At 38.2% G+C, this 21,012-nt stretch overlaps 2 protein-coding genes across 3 annotated transcripts in view; one reads left to right on the forward strand and one right to left on the reverse strand.

Moving 5' to 3' along the window:
• Window positions 1-17,888, reverse strand: part of polr1a (RNA polymerase I subunit A) — a 105,201-nt gene extending 87,313 nt beyond the window's left edge. For both annotated transcript variants that reach the window (XM_039751787.1, XM_039751786.1), the window contains exons 1-4: window positions 17,542-17,888; window positions 14,197-14,401; window positions 2,475-2,624; window positions 1,087-1,194 (exon numbers count right to left, since the gene is read on the reverse strand). In XM_039751787.1, the coding sequence (XP_039607721.1) occupies window positions 1,087-1,194; window positions 2,475-2,624; window positions 14,197-14,401; window positions 17,542-17,618 (540 nt within the window). In that variant the 5' untranslated portion in view covers window positions 17,619-17,888. The remainder of the gene's footprint in view (window positions 1-1,086; window positions 1,195-2,474; window positions 2,625-14,196; window positions 14,402-17,541) is intronic.
• Window positions 17,889-18,176: 288 nt separating this feature from the next.
• ptcd3 (pentatricopeptide repeat domain 3) overlaps window positions 18,177-21,012 on the forward strand; it is a 31,843-nt gene continuing 29,007 nt past the window's right edge. Inside the window, exon 1 of the mRNA XM_039751791.1 lies at window positions 18,177-18,455. Coding sequence (XP_039607725.1) covers window positions 18,346-18,455 — 110 coding nt within the window. The 5' untranslated portion in view covers window positions 18,177-18,345. The remainder of the gene's footprint in view (window positions 18,456-21,012) is intronic.

Below are 21,012 nucleotides of genomic sequence, written 5' to 3' on the forward strand. Positions count from 1 at the left end.
TAAGTATCTGGGGGGAAAAACATGGCAGCAAAAGGGAGAATGTGTGAACTTGAATGACTCTTTGAAGACAAGACTCTTGACCAATGAATGAGGGGGTATTGTGAGAGTTTTTTTCTTTTTCCCCCATTGATGTTTTTCACATCATTTGTCACTGTACAGCATTGGTCACTACTAGCATCTATTATAGAATAAACTTGAACTATTCTCTTCATTCTGTATGAAAACGTGAAATTAATTTTCTTTGGTTACCACCACAAACTACAAGGGGGAATATATTTTTGGTGGAGCATTACTTTAAGGCATTATTGAATCATATTGTCATCTACTTTCCAATATCTTACAGGCCATGATGTAGAGAAACATTTTCTTATCATGGATCTGCTAACATGAATATGGTTTGCAAATGGCATTACACCTAAATACTGCAAATGTTATACTATCATAACGGTCTTTTTAGGGGTTATGTGTAATTTCTTGAAAATCTCCTAAACCTTCCCACTGCATGTTAAGAACTGTGCCTCTGGAATTAAATTTTAATTAGGAGCAAACTAATACCGATTAAATACCTTTAATGCTTTCATACTATGATAAAATCTGAAAATGTCTTCGGAGAGGGGATATAGAGGGTTAAGAGAATACTTTTTAAAGTCAATTTCCTTTACTAAACTATTACAAAAACTTATAAAAAACATATTAATGTAGTACTTATGTTTTGGAAGTCTTCTTTGAACATGATTAATGTTAAGTTTGGAATTAATTCAGCTAAAGGATGTTCAATTAAAACCAACATTTTTCTTTGACTAAAGGTAGAGATTAAAGCCATCTGTACACAATTCATGTGTTCTTAAGAAACAATTTCTAACCTGCAATAGATTTTGCAATTTTAAAAGTAATTAAAGAGATGATTCTTTTTTCCTGACATGCAATGATGATCTGTTTATGGGCAGAAGGGATTACAGTGTGGATTTCCATTCTGCCAGCAAGGTGCTTAACAATAAAAATCATTGACAAACTAAAAATGTTTAACATCATTAGTTAAAACAAAAGACAACTATAAAACACTAAACATGGTAATTGACATCTCACATTGCAGAGCTGTATTCCCACTGGCAATCTTTTGAGAATGTCTGTAGAGTAATCATCCAGTAGTTCCTGAATCTCATTTCCAGTCATATTTGGATTTGATGCCAGACACTAGAAAGAAGCATAAAAAAATGTTATATGGCTGGTCTGAACAACAATCAGTTAACAATTACAGTGAACACTGTATTAAAGAAGTTACAGAGGGCGTCAGATAACAAAAATAGAAAATGAATATAAACAGTGAAACAAATTTTGAAAGAAAGCATTGAAATACACAGAAACGTACAGCACCAAAACATGTCACAAGCTTGTAGGACACCAGCTTTGTGCTGTAATATTAACATTGCAATACAACACTGCAATAACCTACTCGCTTCACTCGCCAGCCTGCCAAGGCCTGTGATATGCGCCAGCCACATCAAGTCTCTGTCGCTCTCATTGTGAGGGGGGGCTGAACGCACCCCAAGGAGACGCAGTCGCTCCTCCGAAACCCCCTCTTAAACAGTGAAACAATGAAAAACAAATACAGTTTTTTTTTTTTTTATCTCCTCTTTGCTCGATCAGCTACTGGCTTGCTGCTGCTGCCGTGCCGCGTGATCTGCATCTTGCACAGTGCTTCGAACATTTAAAGCCTGTACAGCAGCTGTCCTACTCTGTCTTATTTCTGGCCCTGGGCATGGTTAATTCATTTGGCACAAAGTCATGTCTCATGGGATGTGAGTTTTTGATATTTTTTAGTTTAGAATTTAAAAACAGAATAAGAAACTGAAAATCTAACAACATCTCATTAAAGTTCGATAAATTCTGAAAGGAATGATACCAAATATATATATGTAGGTTTTAAAATAAGCCTGATTTAAAGTGTGACAAAAAACATCATATAAAATTGTTGCACTGTTAAGCTTAGGATTTTATATATATATATATCATTCTATTTAAAAAAGCGTGGAATTTTATTAACTTGAGGAGAAAAAAACTAAAGGAAATTCAAGGCACTGTATATAAAAACAGAATCATTCTATTTAATATAGTTCCAATAAAACATGGGTCAACACAGGGCCTTAGAAGGCTTACAACACTACAAAACATCTAGGCACCTACTTTCCAGACTGGCATCGCTTTCGCTGCATAGGAGGAGAGATAACTCTTGACTGGGCAATAGATCATCAGAGAACAAATTCACTACAGACCGACACGCGTATACTATCAAAACTAAGCAGTAAAATAATTGGAGTAAATATACAGTACATATAGTAGGTACAAGCAATGAATCACTCATAGATAATCCGGAAATTTTCAGAAGTATACTTTTGCAGAGCATGAGTCAAAGGGCACTGTAAAATCCAGGACAGTTACAAAGCCTCAACACACATTTCCTGTTTAGTCCTTACCCTGCCCAGTGTCTCTTCAAGTTCATAAACTCCATTGATAATGCCAGCTTCCAGAAGTTTCAACTGGTTCAGCAACACATGAATAGCTGCCCGGGGGCAAGTTAGCATATTACAGTTCAGGCAAGAACCTCGTATTAGCAAGTACAAAATCTATAAAGAAAAAATCAAAGTTAAATGAATCATTAGTATTACATATTATACATTTTGAACATTGTCAAAAAAAAAACTCAAAAGCCTTCCATAACCCTTGAAAGAAAAATAAGTGGTTCATAGAAATTTACATTACAATTCTTGCTTAGTTATTATATACAATAAAAAAAACTTACAACTCATCTGCAGACTTTTACTCAGTTTATGCCTGCCACAAACAAGATTTTTTAAAACTTATCAATGTTAAAATTGTTAGAGGTAAATAAAATAAATAAAACAATAGATTGTAATTTTTGTCCTCTAGTCTGTATTCAGCTATTGAAACAAACACACCAGAAGATTACACCCAAAATGAACACAGCATATTAACATATTTATACTCATGATTTGAAGTCATTACTGTACAAAACAGGGTTCTCAAAAAAAAAAACAAATAAACAGGAGGAATGACAATCAAGTTCAACTTGATGCAATACTTTGTGCATGATCTTAGAGTGGAAAATCAAAAAGAAAAAGAAGCCATGGCTGGGGAGACAGGGTTGGTATGACTTATAAATCTCGTAGTGCGAGTTACTCCATTCCTCTATCACATGCAACATAAAGACGCATTAAGTATTTAGAAAAACTCTTCAATGAGTGATGTCCCCATACAAACAACTAGTTGGGCATTTGACGTTTGTGCTAGGACTTTATATCACAGAGGAGAAAACTCTGCTTTTAAAGATTTAAAAATGTACAACAAACTAGTTAGTGGCACCATTTTTGAGATAAACAGACAATAAAAAAGTGACACCTTATAAGCTAGCATAACTGTAGCTCAGCAATATAGTTTTCACATTAAGAAGCTCACAATTCTCAACACAGGTCAACTGATCATGCACAACAGCTAACAAAGTGTGGAATATAAAGGCTTCAGTGGCTTTCTCCTTCTCACCTGTTTGATGAGACAGCTAGCTGGGAGTCACTGTGGAAGGAGATCCCTGGTTTACAGATAAAGATGACCAACTTAGAAGGCAGATTTCACAGAAATAATTTAATTTAAAGATAGTGTACTTACCTATATGCAGTCAAGGATCTGCCTCAGTGGGTTTTATTAGTCAGCCCTTGAAAGAATGGCTCTAAACCTTGGGCTTGGCATGAGAATATCATGTGTACTTAACAAAGAGTGGCAGCACCTGACCAAGATTTTTTTGCTTTATCATATTGACAGGCAACAAGTATTAAACACCTACTTAAAGGTGGTGGTGGGTCTCATCAGTCGTTAACCATTGTGAATCTTAAGCAATGCAAATATGCTGCATGACATATGTGTTTTTATTATTTTTATCACATTGTAGGGTTTTTTTTTATAATTACAGTAAAACCTTGATCATCAGTCACTCGATTAACCATCAGTCTCCATTAACCATTGGGGTGGTGGGTATGGGGGGGGATGATGCCATCGTGGGATTGAAACACATTGCACATGCCAACATCTACCTGTTACTAATGCCGCATGATACACTTCTAGCACATTGGAACTCTCCTTTTTGCTACCACGTAGTGTTTTTCCCCAGCACCAGGTGTTGTGTCACATGTTGAGATCAGTGTCAGTTAAATACTTTTAGCTTTAATAGTTTCGTAACTTTCTCTTTTGTTATAATTATACTACTATACATTGCTATTGTCGATAAACGTATCCGTGAGGTGTTGGAATTGTCACAAAAAACTGAAATTATTAAATGTTTATGAAACAGCAAAAAGCACTCAAGTATTGTCTCGGTTTACGGAGTAGGAAGAACAATAGCGAACGATATAAAGCGTGATGCCAACAAAATTGAAAAACTTGTCGAAAATGGAAACCACTGGCAGTAATGTTATTGTGTATTAATGTTGTTCTGCATTGTCATTTTCTTTTTAAATTCTGTTATATTTTGTTAATACATTTTTACAAGCAGGCAGCTTGCGATGAACTGTATGGTAGCAGAAAGGGTGGAATGCTGTGCAAGTGATGGACTGGGTGAATAGCTTCTGTTCTGTGAGGGGTGGACACACTTCTTAGGAGAGGACAAATAGGGAGGTACAGTGGAAGGAAGTTTTGAGTAGGGGTCAGGAGACAAGCAGTAGTATTTGCAAAACAGAAAATGACAGAATCTGAGTCACAGGAGATAACTATTGGTAGGGAAAGTTTTCCTTTATTGTTTTGGAAATGTGCTCTGCAACCCAGATAATGGAGCACAAGATAGGGCACTGTTTGTAATGGAACAAAGACTCCAAGTAAAACAAAGAAAACTCCTGTTCCTCTGCGTTGTATTTGCTTATTACACTTGTCATTACAATATTATATACAGTAAAATAATTTATTTTGTTAACACTATATTACATTGTTAATAGTTTTTTTGTAAATAAAAGACTATTTGCTAAACTAATATATTGTATATCATTTTTAAAGCAGCTGATCTGTTATCTGTCTTTTCTCTTATCTGTCATGGCCTTGGTCCCAACCCTGGACGGATAATCTGGGTTTTACTGTAGTTGTTGTCACTATTTATTACTATCTCAAATTATTATCTATTACTTTATCTATTATTTATTTATCAATTTATAGTATTGTTCTTTACTTGTCTTGAACTTGTCCTAAGTCTCTGTACATGCTGCACCATGGTACTGGAAAACTATTTTGTGAAGCTATATGCGATACTGTGCATTGATGGTATGAGAATAAAGCTACTTGACTTGATTTGACTTGAATGCGATTTTTTTTCTGTGAACCTGAACCGTATCTGCTGGTTAGAAAATGACAGGCAGATATCTATAGACATGCTCAATTCAATCAAGTGAATGACTACAGTCATGTGAAAACATTAGGACACCCTTTGAAAGCATGTGGTTTTTTGTAACATTTTTAATAAATGGTTATTTCATCTCCGTTTCAACAATACAGAGAGATTAAAGTAATCCAACTAAACAAAGAAAACTGAAGAAAAGTCTTTTCAAGATCTTCTATAAATGTCATTCTACAAAAATGCCTATTCTAACTGAGGAAAAAGATAGGACACCCTTGCCCCTAATAGCGAGTGTTACCTCCTTTGGCTGAAATAACTGCAGTGAGACGGTTCTTGTAGCCATCTACCAGTCTTCGACATCGGTCTGAGGAAATTTTACCCCACTCCTCAATGCAGAACTTTTTCAGCTGTGAGATGTTTGAGGGGTTTCTTGCACGTACAGCCCTTTTCAAGTCACCCCACAGCATCTCAATGGGATTCAAATCTGGACTTTGACTTGGCCATTCCAGGACTCTCCATTTCTTCTTTTTCAGCCAATCTTTGGTTGATTTACTAGTATGTTTTGGGTCATTGTCATGTTGCATGGTCCAGTTCTGCTTCAGCTTTAATTTTCTAACTGATGGTCTCACATGTTCTTCAAGCACCTTCTGATACACAGTAGAATTCATCGTGGATTCTATGATGGTGAGCTGACCAGGTCCTGCTGCAGCAAAGCAGCCCCAAACCATGACACTTCCACCTCCATGCTTCACAGTTGGTATGAGGTTCTTTTCTTGGAATGCTGTGTTTGGTTTACGCCAAACATGTCCTCTGCTGTTGTGTCCAAATAATTCAATTTTGGACTCATCTGTCCAAAGAACATTATTCCAGAAGTCCTGGTCTTTGTCAACTTTATCTCTGGCAAATGTCAGTCTGGCCTCGATGTTTCTCTTGGAAAGCAAAGGTTTCCTCCTTGCACACCTCCCATGCAAGTTAAACTTGTACAGTCTCTTTCTGATTGTAGAGGCATGTACTTCTACATCAACAGTAGCCAGAGCCTGCTGTAGTTCTCGAGATGACACTTTAGGGTTTTGGAGACCTCTTTTAGCATCTTGCGGTCTGCTCTTGGGGTGAACTTGCTGGGGCGACCAGTCCTGGGCATGTTGGCAGTTGTTTTGAAAGCCCTCCACTTGTAGACTATCTTCCGGACAGTGGAATGGCTGATTTCAAAATCTTTTGAGATCTTTTTAAATCCCTTCCCAGACTCATAGGCTGCTACAATCTTTTTTCTGAAGTCCTCTGACAGCTCTTTTGTTCTCACCATGGTGCTCACTCTCACTTCAACAGTCAGGAGCACACCAAACTAAATGTCTGAGGTTTAAATAGGGCAAGCCTCATTCAACATGCAGAGTAACGATCTACTAATTATGTGCACCTGGTGTGATATACCTGTGTGAGATCTGAGCCAATTTAAGAGGGAATACATGTGAGGGTGTCCTATCTTTTTCCTCAGTTAGAATAGGCATTTTTGTAGAATGACATTTACAGAAGATCTTGAAAAGACTTTTCTTCAGTTTTCTTTGTTTAGTTGGATTACTTTAATCTCTCTGTATTGTTGAAACGGAGATGAAATAACCATTTATTAAAAATGTTACAAAAAACCACATGCTTTCAAAGGGTGTCCTAATGTTTTCACATGACTGTACAAATCCTCCGTTCCTCTATTAAGACTGTGTTGGACATGGTATTAAATAGCATTTAAACTCCTCTTGTAACTTCGTAACACTACAATTTAAATGATTACAGCTCACATCTGATTGGTGATATCATGGTTAAACCAAAGCACACACAAATCTATTTCTGAATTAATTCCTGAATTAGATAAAAGTGACAATAACAAAAGCATATTTGTATGCTTTTTAAAAATACTGTAATAAACATAAATTCTGCAAGCACATGTTAAATTCTCTTGCCTCAAAAACATATTTTCAGACATGCCGTTTTTCCTATTTACATGTATTGATGCCGTTCTATGTCATTACCACAGTAAGACATTTTCTTAAGTAATTTTTACTAACATTTTTCTCTTGTATTATTTTGAAATTCATAAAGAGATAGCACTTTATTTGTCCCTAGTAGGAAATTTGCCATTTTACAGAAGCTAGCTAGCTATTGTATTAATCCCAAAGGGAAATTCACATACACCAGCAGCAGCATACTGATAAAAAACAATATTAAAGAGTGATAAAAATGCAGGTATAACAGACAATAACTTTGTATAATGTTAACGTTTACCCAAGAGGTATTGAAGAGTCACATAGTCAACCGTCTGATAGAACATCTGCAGCATCTTATTGCAGATGTTGAAAGACACAAGCCTTCTAAGGAAGTATAGTCGACTCTGTCCTCTCTTAAGCAGAGCATCAGTATTGGCAGTCCAGTCCAATTTATCATCCAGCTACACTCCCAGGTATTTATAGTTCTGCACCCTTGCCACACAGTCTCCTCTGATGATCTTGGGGTCCATGAGGGGCCTGGGCCTCCTAAAATCCACCACCAGTTCCTTGGTTTTGCTGGTGTTCAGTTGTAGGTGGTTTGAGTCGCACCATTTAACAAAGTCCTCGATTAGGTTCCTATACTCCTCCTCCTTCTGCCCACTCCTGATGCAGCCTACGATAACAGTGTCATCAGCGAAGTTTTGCACTTGACAGGACATGACAAGTCCGATGTATATAGGCTGAACAGGACCAGAGAAAGTACAGTCCCCTGCGGCGCTCCTGTGTTGCTGACCACAATGTCAGACCTGCAGTTCCCGAGACGCACATACTGAGGTCTGTCTGTAAGATAGTCCACAATCCATGGCACCAGGTATGAATCTACTCCCATCTCTGTCAGCTTGTCCTTAAGGAGCAGAGGTTGGATGGTGTTGAAGGTGCTAGAGAAGTCCAGAAACATAATTCTTACAACACCACTGCCTCGGTCCAAGTGGGAGAGGGATCGGTGTAGCATATGGATGATGGCATCCTCCACTCCCACCTTCTCCCGGTATGCGAACCGCACAGGGTTGAGGGCGTGGTGCACCTGTGGCCTCAGGTGGTGAAGCAGCAGCCACTCTATGGTCTTCATCACATGTGACGTCAGAGCAACAGGCCGGAAGTCGTTCAGCTAACTAGGACATGATATCTTTGGGACTGGGATGATGCAAGAGGTTTTCCAAAGCCTCGGGACTCTTTCCTGTTCCAGGCTCAGGTTGAAAACGCACTGTAGAGGACTACCCAGCTCCAATGCACAGGCCTTCAGCAGGCGTGGCGATACTCCATCTGGACTCATTGCTTTGCTGGCACAAAGTCTCATCAGCTCTCTGCTTACCTGGGCTGCCGTAATTGTGGGTGGGGATGTCTCTCCTATGCTGGTATCAGCAGAAGGATGGATGGAGGGTGCAGTAGTCCAAGGTGAGAGTGGGTTAGGGTGGTCAAACCTGTTGAAGAAGTTGTTCATCTGGTTTGCTCTCTCTACGTCTCTCTCAATGGTGGCACCCCGCTTTGAACTGCAGCCAGTGATAACCTTCAGCCCATCCCACACTTCCTTCATGCTGTTATTCTACAACTTCTGCTCCAGGTTTCTCCTGTACTGCTCCTTCGCTGCCCTGAGCTGAACTCGGAGTTCCTTCTGCACACGATTGAGCTCATGCTGATCACCGCCTTTAAAAGTCCTTTTCTTCCAGTTCAAAAGGCCCTTGATGTCACTTGTAATCCATGGCTTGTTGTTAGCATAGCAGCGTACTGTTCTTACTGGAACTAAAATGTCCATACAGAAATTGATGTAGTCAGTAGTGCAGTCAACAAAGTCCTCAATGTTCTCACTATATTATCCCTGCAGGATATCCCAGTCCGTAGTTCCAAAGCAGTCTCTCAGAGCATGCTCTGCCTAAGGGGACCACTTCTTGAACAAACGCGTGGTTGTAGGTAGCGCCTTCACTCTTGGTTTCTACAGTAGTGAGGCTGAAGCAGAACCAGGTTATGATCTGCTTTCCCAAGCGCAGGCAGTGGGGTGGCGCTGTATGCGTCTTTAACGTTTGCATACAGTAGGTCGATAGTCCTATTTCCCCGGGTGTTACAATCCACATACTGGGAGAAGGCAGGTAATGTTTTGTACAGCGTCACATGGTTAAAGTCTCCAGCGATTAGCACAGGTGCCTCAGGGTGCTGCGTTTGTAGTTTAGCAACAGCGGAATGGATGATGTCACCCGCTATCTCCACATCCGCCCGAGAAGGGATGTAAACAATAACAATCACGTGTCCAAACTCTCTGGGCAAGTAATAGGGATGCAGACTTACGGCCAACAGTTCAATGTCCCTGCAGCAAGTGGAGATTTTGATGTTTAAAGTCCAGAGTTGCACCACCTTGTATTCACATAGAGAGCGAGTGTTCCTCCTTTCTGCTTCCCGCAGGTATTTGCGTCTCTGTCCACTCTAACTGTGCTAAACCCGGGTAGCTCCACGTTAGCATCTGGGATGTTAGTTGTTATCCACGTTTCACAAAAACACAGCAAGCTGCATTCTCTGTAGGTCCTGACATTTTTCAGCAGCACAGCCAGTTCGTTGATCTTATTTGGTAGTGAGCTCACATTTCCCAGTATCACAGAGGGCACCGAAGGCTTGTATCGCCACTTTCTCGCTAGCCTCTCAGCTTTTAGCTTAGCGCCGGCTCTGGTGCCACGATAAGACCTTCTTACCTCGTCAGGTAAATGGTGAACCACACCGGCACGGGCCTTTGTTCTCAGTGCTTGAAGTTGACTACCTGAATAGACGAGTCTTGGCGTGTAAAAATCCATGTCCTAGTAAAAAGTGTCCAGGGAAAAAGTCCACATAAAAGAAAGAGGTAGGAGTGATCAGTGAAATAGAGAAAAATAGAGAAAAAGGTAGAAAGATAAAGTCATACATGGAGCTGCTGGAAAGGCTGCCACTCGCAGCGGCGCCCAAGTCACGGATAAATGAATAGACACATAGATAAATGAATAAATACACACACAATGGTCCGAACACACCAGATTGATTAAAAAGGAGAAAAAAAATGTAAAAACACATTTCTGATTTGTCAGTTCCAGTCAGAGTGAGGCATTATACAGGTGCATTGCTGATTGTATAAAGCAGGGGTCCTCAAATCAGAGTGCTGGAGGGCTACAGGTTTTTGTTCTAACCCGGTTAACTTAATTAGAAAGTAATTCTTGCCAATAATTTAATTTCATGGCTTGTTAGTGCTTTAACTCTGCTATATCAGGTCATTCTCATAAACTAGATTTTCTCCCCCTTTCTAAGGATATCATCCAAATGATTAGAAGGCTAAAATGGACAAGTAATTCTCAGTCCTTCACTTTTTTCTCTTCACTTTCCTTCCAAGTATATAATTAAACCCAACAGTGCATGATAAATACACACGAGTGTCAAAGGCAACAAGGTACATGGAGAAATGCTGGTCTCTTTTGTCATCTTATTGCTTATAAGGAGCAATTAAAAGCCAAGAATACAGCTGTTTAAGACTAAAATAAGCAATAAGGGTTCAAAATCTTAACAAGCGAGACCACTAAAGTGAAGCAGAAGTGTTACTTCAGCAATAAGGGCTTTTTATTAAGCAACTGGGTTGGAACAAAAACCTGCGGCCACTGTGGCCCTCCAGGACCGTGATTAAGTGCCCCTGGTATAAAGGGTGCCAGTAGCATTTCTTGACAAACTCCTGCTAATGATTTGTTGACTTAAAGTACTCCGTGTTAGTGTGTCAGAGAAAGGATGTTCAGCGTTGTTCAAAATAACACTTAGTTTTGTTTTAATTCTCTCCTTTGCTTTTAAACTTGAAAAGTTATGTATTATACTGAAATTATAAAAAGAGCTTGCAAACAAGTGAAAAAGAATTCAACAAAAAAAGGTATGATTTAGTCTTAATCAGGTAAATACTTTGTACAGAGATTTTAACAAATAGGCAGAGTAGTACCACAAAGCTCTTCCTCTCAGTGCCATAAGGATTTGCATATGCCCGTGCATTTCTGGATTGATCGTTATTATTGAGCATGTTGAGTATTATACCCATTTTAAAATTTAAATATTTAAAATAGGTCAGTGATACTTCCAAATTAAGAAAATACATTTAGTCTCTTACAAAATAAATAACATCCAACCCCTATTGCATTTCCAATTTGAGCCCCTGGGGGTATAAGGGCTGCTGCACAATCAGATCACACCATTTCCAAATATTTTTGGCAAATAACTGAATGAAAACTTCTCTTCTCTTCTTAAAACAAAATAGATATGTCATTAATAAGTGGGTTGTGTGCAAACAGAAACACTTTTCTGATTGGCTGTGTCCCTTAATGGAGCAGATTAAAATTTACCCCTCAGCAAATGCTGGATTAAATTTACACGAATACAAACCATGATCAGTTCCTTTGAGAGGATTACCACTGTGCTTGGTAACCCATTCTTCACTAGCTGTTACTAGATGACGCAATGATTTTTTCCCCCATATATCACTACTTAACGTTCTTATCAACACATGTGTAGCACCGGAATTAACAGGATGCTGCCTGCTTCATAGAGAGCCTAGAATTGTCTTCTCAAAAATACTTTGCTGCAGAAGAGGGTGAACCAAACATGTTCTAGTTGTGACACTGAAAACACCTGCCCTTCATTACTGTGATTGCCAGGATTAAAATCAATACATTCATAGTCACCTTACAACATATCATCTCAAAGACCACAAAATGGAAATGATGTCAATCATCTTTACTCTGCAAAGCGCCTTTTTGAAAATGCTGGAAAAATGCTTGAAAAACACTCAAAAAAAAAATACCTCAACAAATGCTATATATCCAAGTAGCAGTTATATAACCCATAATGATATTTTAGATATTTTTTGGTTCAAACTTCTCTTGGTATCACATTATCACTACTCAAAACGTGGAAAGCCCAGACTCCAACCCACAATCTATTGATTACTAGACAGCAGTTCTTACTTCTGCACCAGCCAAGCAGACCTATCGACTTTCTGTTGAATAAGTAAAATCCCAAGCACAAATATAATTGTCAACACCATGTAAATGGAATGATTTATTTTCCTTTGGTTATATTGTAGAATAAAAGCTAACTTATTTTGCTATACCTTTTCTCCAAAGTGTTCATTTGATATTTGGACTTCAGTCTTCACACATTATACACTTCACGTCAGCATTTTGTTATTATTACTATAACATGAAAAAAGTTTCTGTTTTAGTTATGTGTTGCACATTTCTTGCCTCGCATTTCCTGTCATCCTACGTTTACTCGGATTGTTGTAGACACGGAACACACATGAAATGTAATAATTCCAAATAACAATATATTATTTACCCTATACAGTTACGGGCACCTCACACCCAGATAAACAGACTTGAGCTGGGAGAACTTCATTTGCGTTGGTGGGGGACGCTTGTGCTGACTGACACATTTGCAAAACAAAGACGCTAAAGACAAGGTGCAAGGGAATTTAAGGTGGCCCGGCATTACGACTTTTTTCTCAGGCTTCAGGGATTCTAGTGTTAAGGCCATTATAACTGGGAAATCATCACTCCAGACAAATTTCTTCAAATAGGTAGTCTTGAAAGAGAAAACAATTACTGGGGCCAGGTCTGGACTGTACAGTGGGTGGTTAAGCTCTATGAAGCCACATTCTCAGATTACAGTCCCAATTTTTGCGGTATGGTGCATTGTGAAGCAGCAGCACATCTGCTGGCAGTTTCCTACGCCATTTCCAATGATGGCCTCATGTGATAACTAACCTTTTCCAGTTATAGCTGATTTGTGTGGCATGAATTCCAACAGCAAAACATCTTTTGTATACAAGAAAACTGTCACCATGACTTTACCGGCTGACTGCTGCGCACAAAAATTTTGGGAACGCCTTATGTTTCCATTGCATGAACTCTTGTGGGTTTACCACCATGACCCTGAAATCAAACGTTTCTCCCCCAGTAACAATCCATGAGAAAAGTCTGTGAGACTTTCTCTAAGAAAGTCCAAGTTCTCATGACTAAAATTTCTTGGTAACACGCTTTCTGATCTGATTTCAGCATTAAAAGAACTCATTGAGTACTGCCTTCTGACCTAATCAAAAGGAGAATGGATGACTTTAAAAATTGTACTAACTGAAATGATTAGTTAATGGGCTATAACATTAGCCTTAGCATGACAATCTCTCATAATCAAGGCCTCCACTTTTTGGCACATTTCCTGTGAAGATGTCTCCACAGGAAGCCCCATGTGGAAGTCATCTTCAATCAACTCCCAAACTGATATAAATTGTCCGAAAACAACATTCATTGTCTCATGAATTTAATTTCTTCTGGCTTCTTCTTGAAATTTGTAAAGAATTCAATGACAATACATGAAAGAGTCAGGCTCACCATAAACCCACATACTAGGCAGAAAGGAAGTAGATGGTGGACATTTTAGTATAGCAATTTTTAAACACAGTAGATAGCCAAAATAATTGCAAATGTGGAATTCAAGTGCTTGGCAAACATCTAACAAATGGATCTAATCTAGCATATACTTGTTCAAAGTCAAGAGAGCTGTTTATATGTGCACTTTTCAACTGAACTGGACCATTTTTCACATGGACTGAAGAATTTGGTACAAAGCAGATTCTTAAGTAGTATTTATAAATAGTTTTCATATCCTAATTGTGGATTGTTATATCATGGAAAGGACTTAATACTTTCAATACAAAAATAAACGAATAAACATAACAAGAAAACAGATAAATATACATGCAATACTGAATTAAAATGTAATACTTACATCAAAAAATAAAGGGTTGTACACTGGTAGTGGCAGTTCAATATGCCCCAAGTGGCCTGGACAGTGGTGGAAGTCCTGAGTACAAGTAGTACATATTTCTTTTGAGTCAGCAGGCCCCAAGGCCAAATCATAAAGGCCATTTGGGGCTGGGTTTCCCATATTATCCAGATACTGCGGATTAGTTATGGCTTTTACACTAAGTTTCCTGGAAGAATAAAGCACACATGTATATTTAAGTTTCTGTGTGTGTGTGTATATATATTGCATTTATACCAAAAGAGAAGGGGCGTCGTGATACCAAAAGTTCAAACTTCAACACAGCACAAAATATTGAAATTCGATAACATTTGATACTCAATATAGTATATAATGCAATTTAATAAAATGTAAATAATTGCAATTTTGCATGCATTTAAATCTGTATATTGATGGAAACAAATAATGGAATTTTTACTCATTAAATGTAAACACTTCACATAGTGCACCCTTATGTAAAAGGTAACAGTAAAGTTCACTATACAATAAAAATGAAAGAACTTAAAATCCAGTCAACAGTTACTGTTACCGCTGGTAAAATAAAATGTAATAAATATCATTAAATGTTAATTGAATAAGTATTGCAATCTTTTGTAAACAATACACATAAAATTTAAATCAAACATTCAATTAAGAACATGAACGTCATCTTAAAACACTTAAAGGCTTTTCATAAATGCAAACAGAGCACATTGCATTTTTGTGTAAATAAACAATGATGTCTTTATAACTTCCCATGTTTTTGCAATTAACATGCTAAAAATCAAGGGAGGGGCAGAGCTGTAGTTCTAAAGAGTGTTGCCCCCAAATGAACAGCACAGAATAAAACTGGCCCCTGTCTTGATGCATTAAACATTTAAGCAACTACAAAAAAATTTTAACCCGTGTAAGAAAAATAAATGCATTTTACTTCAAATCCAACAGTTTACAGGTTTATGCTTATTAATGTTTAAAATTTAATTACCTCTTGAAATTCGCTGTATTTGTCACCCATGTCAGTCCTTCAAGTGTTTTGACTAAGTAAGTTGCGTTAGCCCGTTTATTCGGCAATGTGCAATAGTACAACAAACTTACTTCTGGTGAAATGTCAGCCAGCCTAGTCACTATCGTCGTCATCCATACTGCAGTTGTGATTTTTGTTTAGTAGCGAGATTTTTAGAGAAAAAGGAGTTTTAAGTTTCAACATAAAGATAGATACACAACGATGTACAGTTGTGTACCTATCTTTTTGTCAAGCTTCCTGTAAGTACAACAAGGTACTTAGTTTTCATACATTTACCTCCGATGCAGAAACCTGATCTAAGTGGAACTTCACTATGTGGAGAGAGAGCTTTATGGTTAGTCCTCATACTAGAGTTTGTAGTTGGCATTTTTTTTAAAAATAAATAAATAAATAAATTTTTGCAAGCCCAAGGTTGACACAGGATGGTGACTGTCGAGGAAGGGAGCAGTTCCTGTGTTGTTTGAGTCATACAATTTCTCCGCTATATTTTCAAGACTGGGAGTTTGGGAGAGGAGAAAGCAACCGACAGAGACCCTCTTCTACACGGTGGTGTGCTGGGGAGGCAGCATAAAGAAGAAGGACGTCTCACACCTGGACAAACTGGTGAGGAAGGCAGGCTCTATTGTAGGAATGAATCTGGACAGTTTAACATCTGTGGTAGAGCGACAGGCACTAAGCAAACTCCTGTCAATCATGGAGAATTCATTGCATCCACTGAACAGTGTCATCTCCAGGCAGAGGAGCAGCTTCAGCAACAGACTGCTGTCACTGTCCTGCTCCACTGACAGACTGAGGAGATCGTTCCTCCCCCACACTATGCGACTCTTCAATTCCACCCGGGGGAGTAAATGCTAACATTATTCAAAGTTATTGTCTGTTTTACATGCATTTTTATTACTCTTTATTTTTTGTTTTGTATCAGTATACTGCTGCTGGATTATTTGAATTTTCCCTTGAGATTAATAAAGTATATATCTACCCTAAGATCTATGACCTTCACTAACTTAGTTCAACTCATTTTTCCAAGGTAGGCTGAGGTCATGTCCAATCAGTCCACATGTGTTTTGTGGATTTGGAAAAGGCATAAAAACGCATACTTCAGGGCGTCCTTTGGGTGGTGGTATGGGAGTATGGGATACCAGGCTAGCTGCTGCAGGCTATTTGGTCCCTTTACTGGGGTAAAAGCTTGGTTTGCATTGCTGACAGTAAGTCCGATTTGTTTCCAGTGGGTGTGGGTATTTGTCTCAGATTCTGTTCATAATTGTATTCTAGGTAAAGCAGATGGGGGAATCCAGTTTTGAGGCCTCAGGAACGCACCTCAGCTGAAGATGTAGTCCTGCTGCCTTCATCTGGATGTGCCCGTAGATGCGCACTGGAGCCGTTTGCAGCCAAGTGTGAAATGGCCAGGATGGGGATCAGCACCTACAAGTTAGAGGTCATGGTTCTTAGCCAGAAAAGGGCGGAGTGCCCTCTCTGGGTTGTGCACGAGATGCTGCCTCAAGCTGAGGAGCTCAAGAATCTCAAGACCTTCTTCACAAGCAAGTCAGGGTAACGTCACCAGTAACGTGGCTGTTGAAACTGTCAGTCATCATAAAGATGTCTGGGCATAATTGCTTAAACTGCTACTCCCTCGACCTGGATCCAGGTAAGAAAGTGGATGAATACGTAGATGGATGTCTTTTTATATTCTTCTTATACACAGAGTTGGAGTTCAGCTGCTAAGCATTTCACTACATATTATAAAGGTATATAACTGTACTTGAGAAATACAATTATATTTGATTGGATAATGAATGTTAGTTTTTAGTTTATTATTTTGGCCAAATATCGTATTCGTATGTGCAAATGGTCTAGTGTCATCCCCGATATTAAATGTTGTAATGCTAAAATTCCATTTTTATTATCTATTTATAACGTGAAGAACCAAAAGGCAGGCTATAACTTCCAAAATAGGGGACCATTCTCCCTAGAGCTGTGTAACACCTTGCTTTTATAAATCTTAATCTTCTTATATTGTATGATTCAAATAAATTAATATTTGTTGTTTTAAAAAAATTGCCAGGTTATAACACATTTACTGACTTTTCATCTCAAATAAAGCACAAACATGTCGAACGTTTCAGTAAACAATACTTGCCAACATGTTGTTGTGTATAATTTGTTTTATTCACAAAATGTTGCAGCTAAGACAGTATATACACTCGATACTATAATATGCCATTCGCGCATTCATACCGAGAAGGTTCCCAAAACTCTTCTGACCATAAAAACCAAGTAGTTTGCATCAGTATATGCATACAGCTTACCTTATCTCATTAGCCGAATATATACCAAATGATACTCCTTCGAGCCGTCTCCACGGGTTATCTTTGTTAAACAACATATTGCACAGACAAATTCAGCTTCAAGGTTCTCCTAAACTGTTCAAAACTATAAACAGAATCAACACGTTTAATTTACCCACGTGGTGCGCAGCAAGAAAATCTGCGCATGTGCACAAAATTGAAGCCAGTCCACTTTCTTCAAGGGGGTGGGTTCCTCCTGTATGAAAGCAGCAAAATATTTAGCTAATTTTAGTTACACGAATTTATTGCCTCAGTTCGATTTTTGAAACTTATGGCAAATATTTAATATTAACAAACTGATTTTTAAACGAACCAATAATTTACCACTCTAGCCATTGAGATTATAGTATAAGCCAACCTACGTAATGTGTCAAAGAGCAATCATATTTGTTCAAAAGTACTAAATTCCAAAATTTACAAAAGCTTATACGTTTTTAAAAAAAGGGTGGTTCTTATGCCTTAAACACATAAAAGAAAACTACAATTTATTTATTTCAAAATACTATATAAAATAACCGACAGAGGTGGCGTTTTACCTCTTTTAAAGGAAGAAACCATTCGATTATTTTCACTAACCATTAGTACTACTAATGGTGGAAGATCATTATTTATTGAAACGAACTTTACGGTATACTTTTTGTTCCGTTAACTCTTTTCTAGTTTTAACTACTCATTTAGCTAAAGGTTAAGTTGAGCAGACTTTAAGTAAAACAAACAACTGCACTACCCCGATCGAATAGATGGTATGTGCCTACCCAGCATTCCATGCGGGCCTATGAAACCATGGCGGCCTGCACAAGTAGCATGAGATTTCAAATAAATGTTTTGGCGAAGAGGTTTTTGTTGTGCAGTATTCAGAAACAACAATTATTAAGGTAACGTTATTTCTGATAATTTTTTTTTAAGTAAACTGTAAGTATGAAATTATTTTTTTAGTTATATCATAAAATACCGCATACTTGCCCGAATAGTTCAAGGTGATTTGCTAGGTAATCTTAGCCTTTAAAAAATGTAATTAAATAGTGCGGAGAACTGCGTTTATTTAATAAAAAAAAATAAAGTAAGACCGGTCCTAAGGGAAGGATTTTGTTAACGACTCGTACCGTTCAGCAGCTTTGTGTTTTTCGAGTTTTGGATTTCGGAAACTGGTTTAAGTTGAATCTTTTGTTACCAGTCTAGCCTTAAAAATGGAATGGTTACATTGCATATATATATATATATATATATATATATATAATTAGAGGCTGTTTAAGAATTAATCTTGATTAATCGTATGTAATCGCACACGTAAATTTGCCCCAAATCGCAAATGTTTTTTTTTATGCTTTTATCAAGGCTTCGCTCGGGTAGTCGAAATGATCAGTCGTAGGAACGCGCTTTATTCCGACTCTAACATTTTTGTAGCTGTGATGTGTGCATCAGTGTAATGGATGTACCAGGAAATCATGCATTGACAAAAGTTCCCGTTTGCTTGGAATTGAAACTGTGATTAAATGCGTTATTTTTTTAACGCGTTATGGAGTACATGCATCGAAGCTTCTCAGCTGTGCTTGTGCTAAGAAAGGGAACATTTTCAAAATAACGTAACATGATTCTGCGTTAACCTAATATTTTTTCATACGTCCCAAACCAAGGAGATGCGAAGGTAAAATGAATCGGGTAGCGCGCGTACATAGTCAGTACACCCCCTCTCGGGAATCAAACCTCGAATGTCGGCGTTAGAGGCGAAGACTCTACAATTGCGCCACAGCGTGTGGCTTGTCTATGCTAAAGTATGTATTGTAGATCGGGGTATATATATATATATATATATATATATATATATATATATATATATATATATATATATATATATACATACACACACACACACACCCGTGTACCGCAGTGGAGAAGTAATGAAAAAGAAAAGGGAACATTTTTAAAATAACGTAACATGATTGTCAATATACAGTAATTGTTTTGTGAGTGTTTTGAATGTTGCTGTCATCAAGGATTTGATTATCATTATTTCTTTCAATCAGGCTCGTATTTGTAGGATGTGTTCAAGTTACATTCCGTGTTTGTCAATCGTTGTAAAGATAAGAGGTTTCATTCATCGATTAGTTCCTTACTGCATCAATAAACAGCTCGTCTTCCTTTTTATCTGTGATGTGACAAACTGCATGCACGGGTTTTTTTTTTACACTGTCTTCCTTTAGCAGGACATTCACTTTTTCCACCGTGTGCTTTGTTTCCGCAGTAGCTGCACTTATGAATATGATTGTATGTATAAGGCGCTTCATATTTTTGCTGCCTTCTCAATTGTGTAATTCGGTTTTTGTTCAGCACTCTTTGGAACTGTTGCTTTTTGTCTGTGCACTGCGTCAGTTCACGTGAGCCGCTTGGTGTTCTTGCATCGAAGGTTCCCAGCTGTACTGGTGCCATCTCGTAATGTCAGCTAAGACCCGGCACTTAAAAGTTTCTCTGGCAGTTTCGCTGAGTTTGTGCCAAACACCACCCTGACCATCTCATCTTCCTCTGCATAAGTACAGTCCTTCACCCGTGAACATTTACCGGCAGTGTTTGTATTGGATTGCCGCTGACGGACGGCCTTATATGGGCAGGCACTAAATTACAAACGCTAGTGGCAGCCTGTCTATGAACTTAATTTAATATAAACTTACGGTTCACGCCGTGCTTTGTTTCCGCAGTAGCTGTACTTATGAATATGCTTGTATGCATCATTTGCTTCATAATGTTTTTCTGCCTTCTCAATTGTGAAATGGCGTTTTGTGCTTGGAGTTCTTCCTTGTTCTCTACGTACTTGCGTAGGAGGTGTGATGATGTCACACGAAACTCCGCCCCCCACGGCCATCTCCAACTCAAGACTCCATTACATTATATGGGGAAAAATAGCTTCCAGTTATGACCCTTATGCGTAGAATTTCGAAATGAAACCTGCCCAACTTTTGTAAGTAAGCTGTAAGGAATAAGCCTGCCAAATTTCAGCCTTCTACCTACACGGCAAGTTGGAGAATTAGTGATGAGTCAGTGAGTGAGTGAGTGAGGGCTTTGCCTTTTATTAGTATAGATAATCAATCTCTAGCCATCCTGCGCACACCCTTTTTTTTTTTTCTCATCCTACTTTCTTCCAAATCATTAGCACCATATACTGTATTTTGGGTATAGATGCATTATATACCCAACACCCCCACCCCCCAAGGTTGATGAATTGGTTGGGTTTCTTCATTCTTGGCTATATGCTGCGCAGCAGAATTGATTGAAGGTTGTGTCCCATCAGTTGACAGCCATTTTGTTAATACTGCTGATCAAATTCTTGCATTTCTTGAATGCCCTAATTTTATAAAGTAATGTTCACTGACTTTAAAGATCCGTGTTTGGAGCATTTTCGGAATACAGTAAACCCTCGTTTATCGTGGTTAATTCATT

Source organism: Polypterus senegalus, chromosome 4, assembly GCF_016835505.1.
Source record: "Polypterus senegalus isolate Bchr_013 chromosome 4, ASM1683550v1, whole genome shotgun sequence".
Classification (NCBI taxonomy): domain Eukaryota; kingdom Metazoa; phylum Chordata; class Cladistia; order Polypteriformes; family Polypteridae; genus Polypterus; species Polypterus senegalus.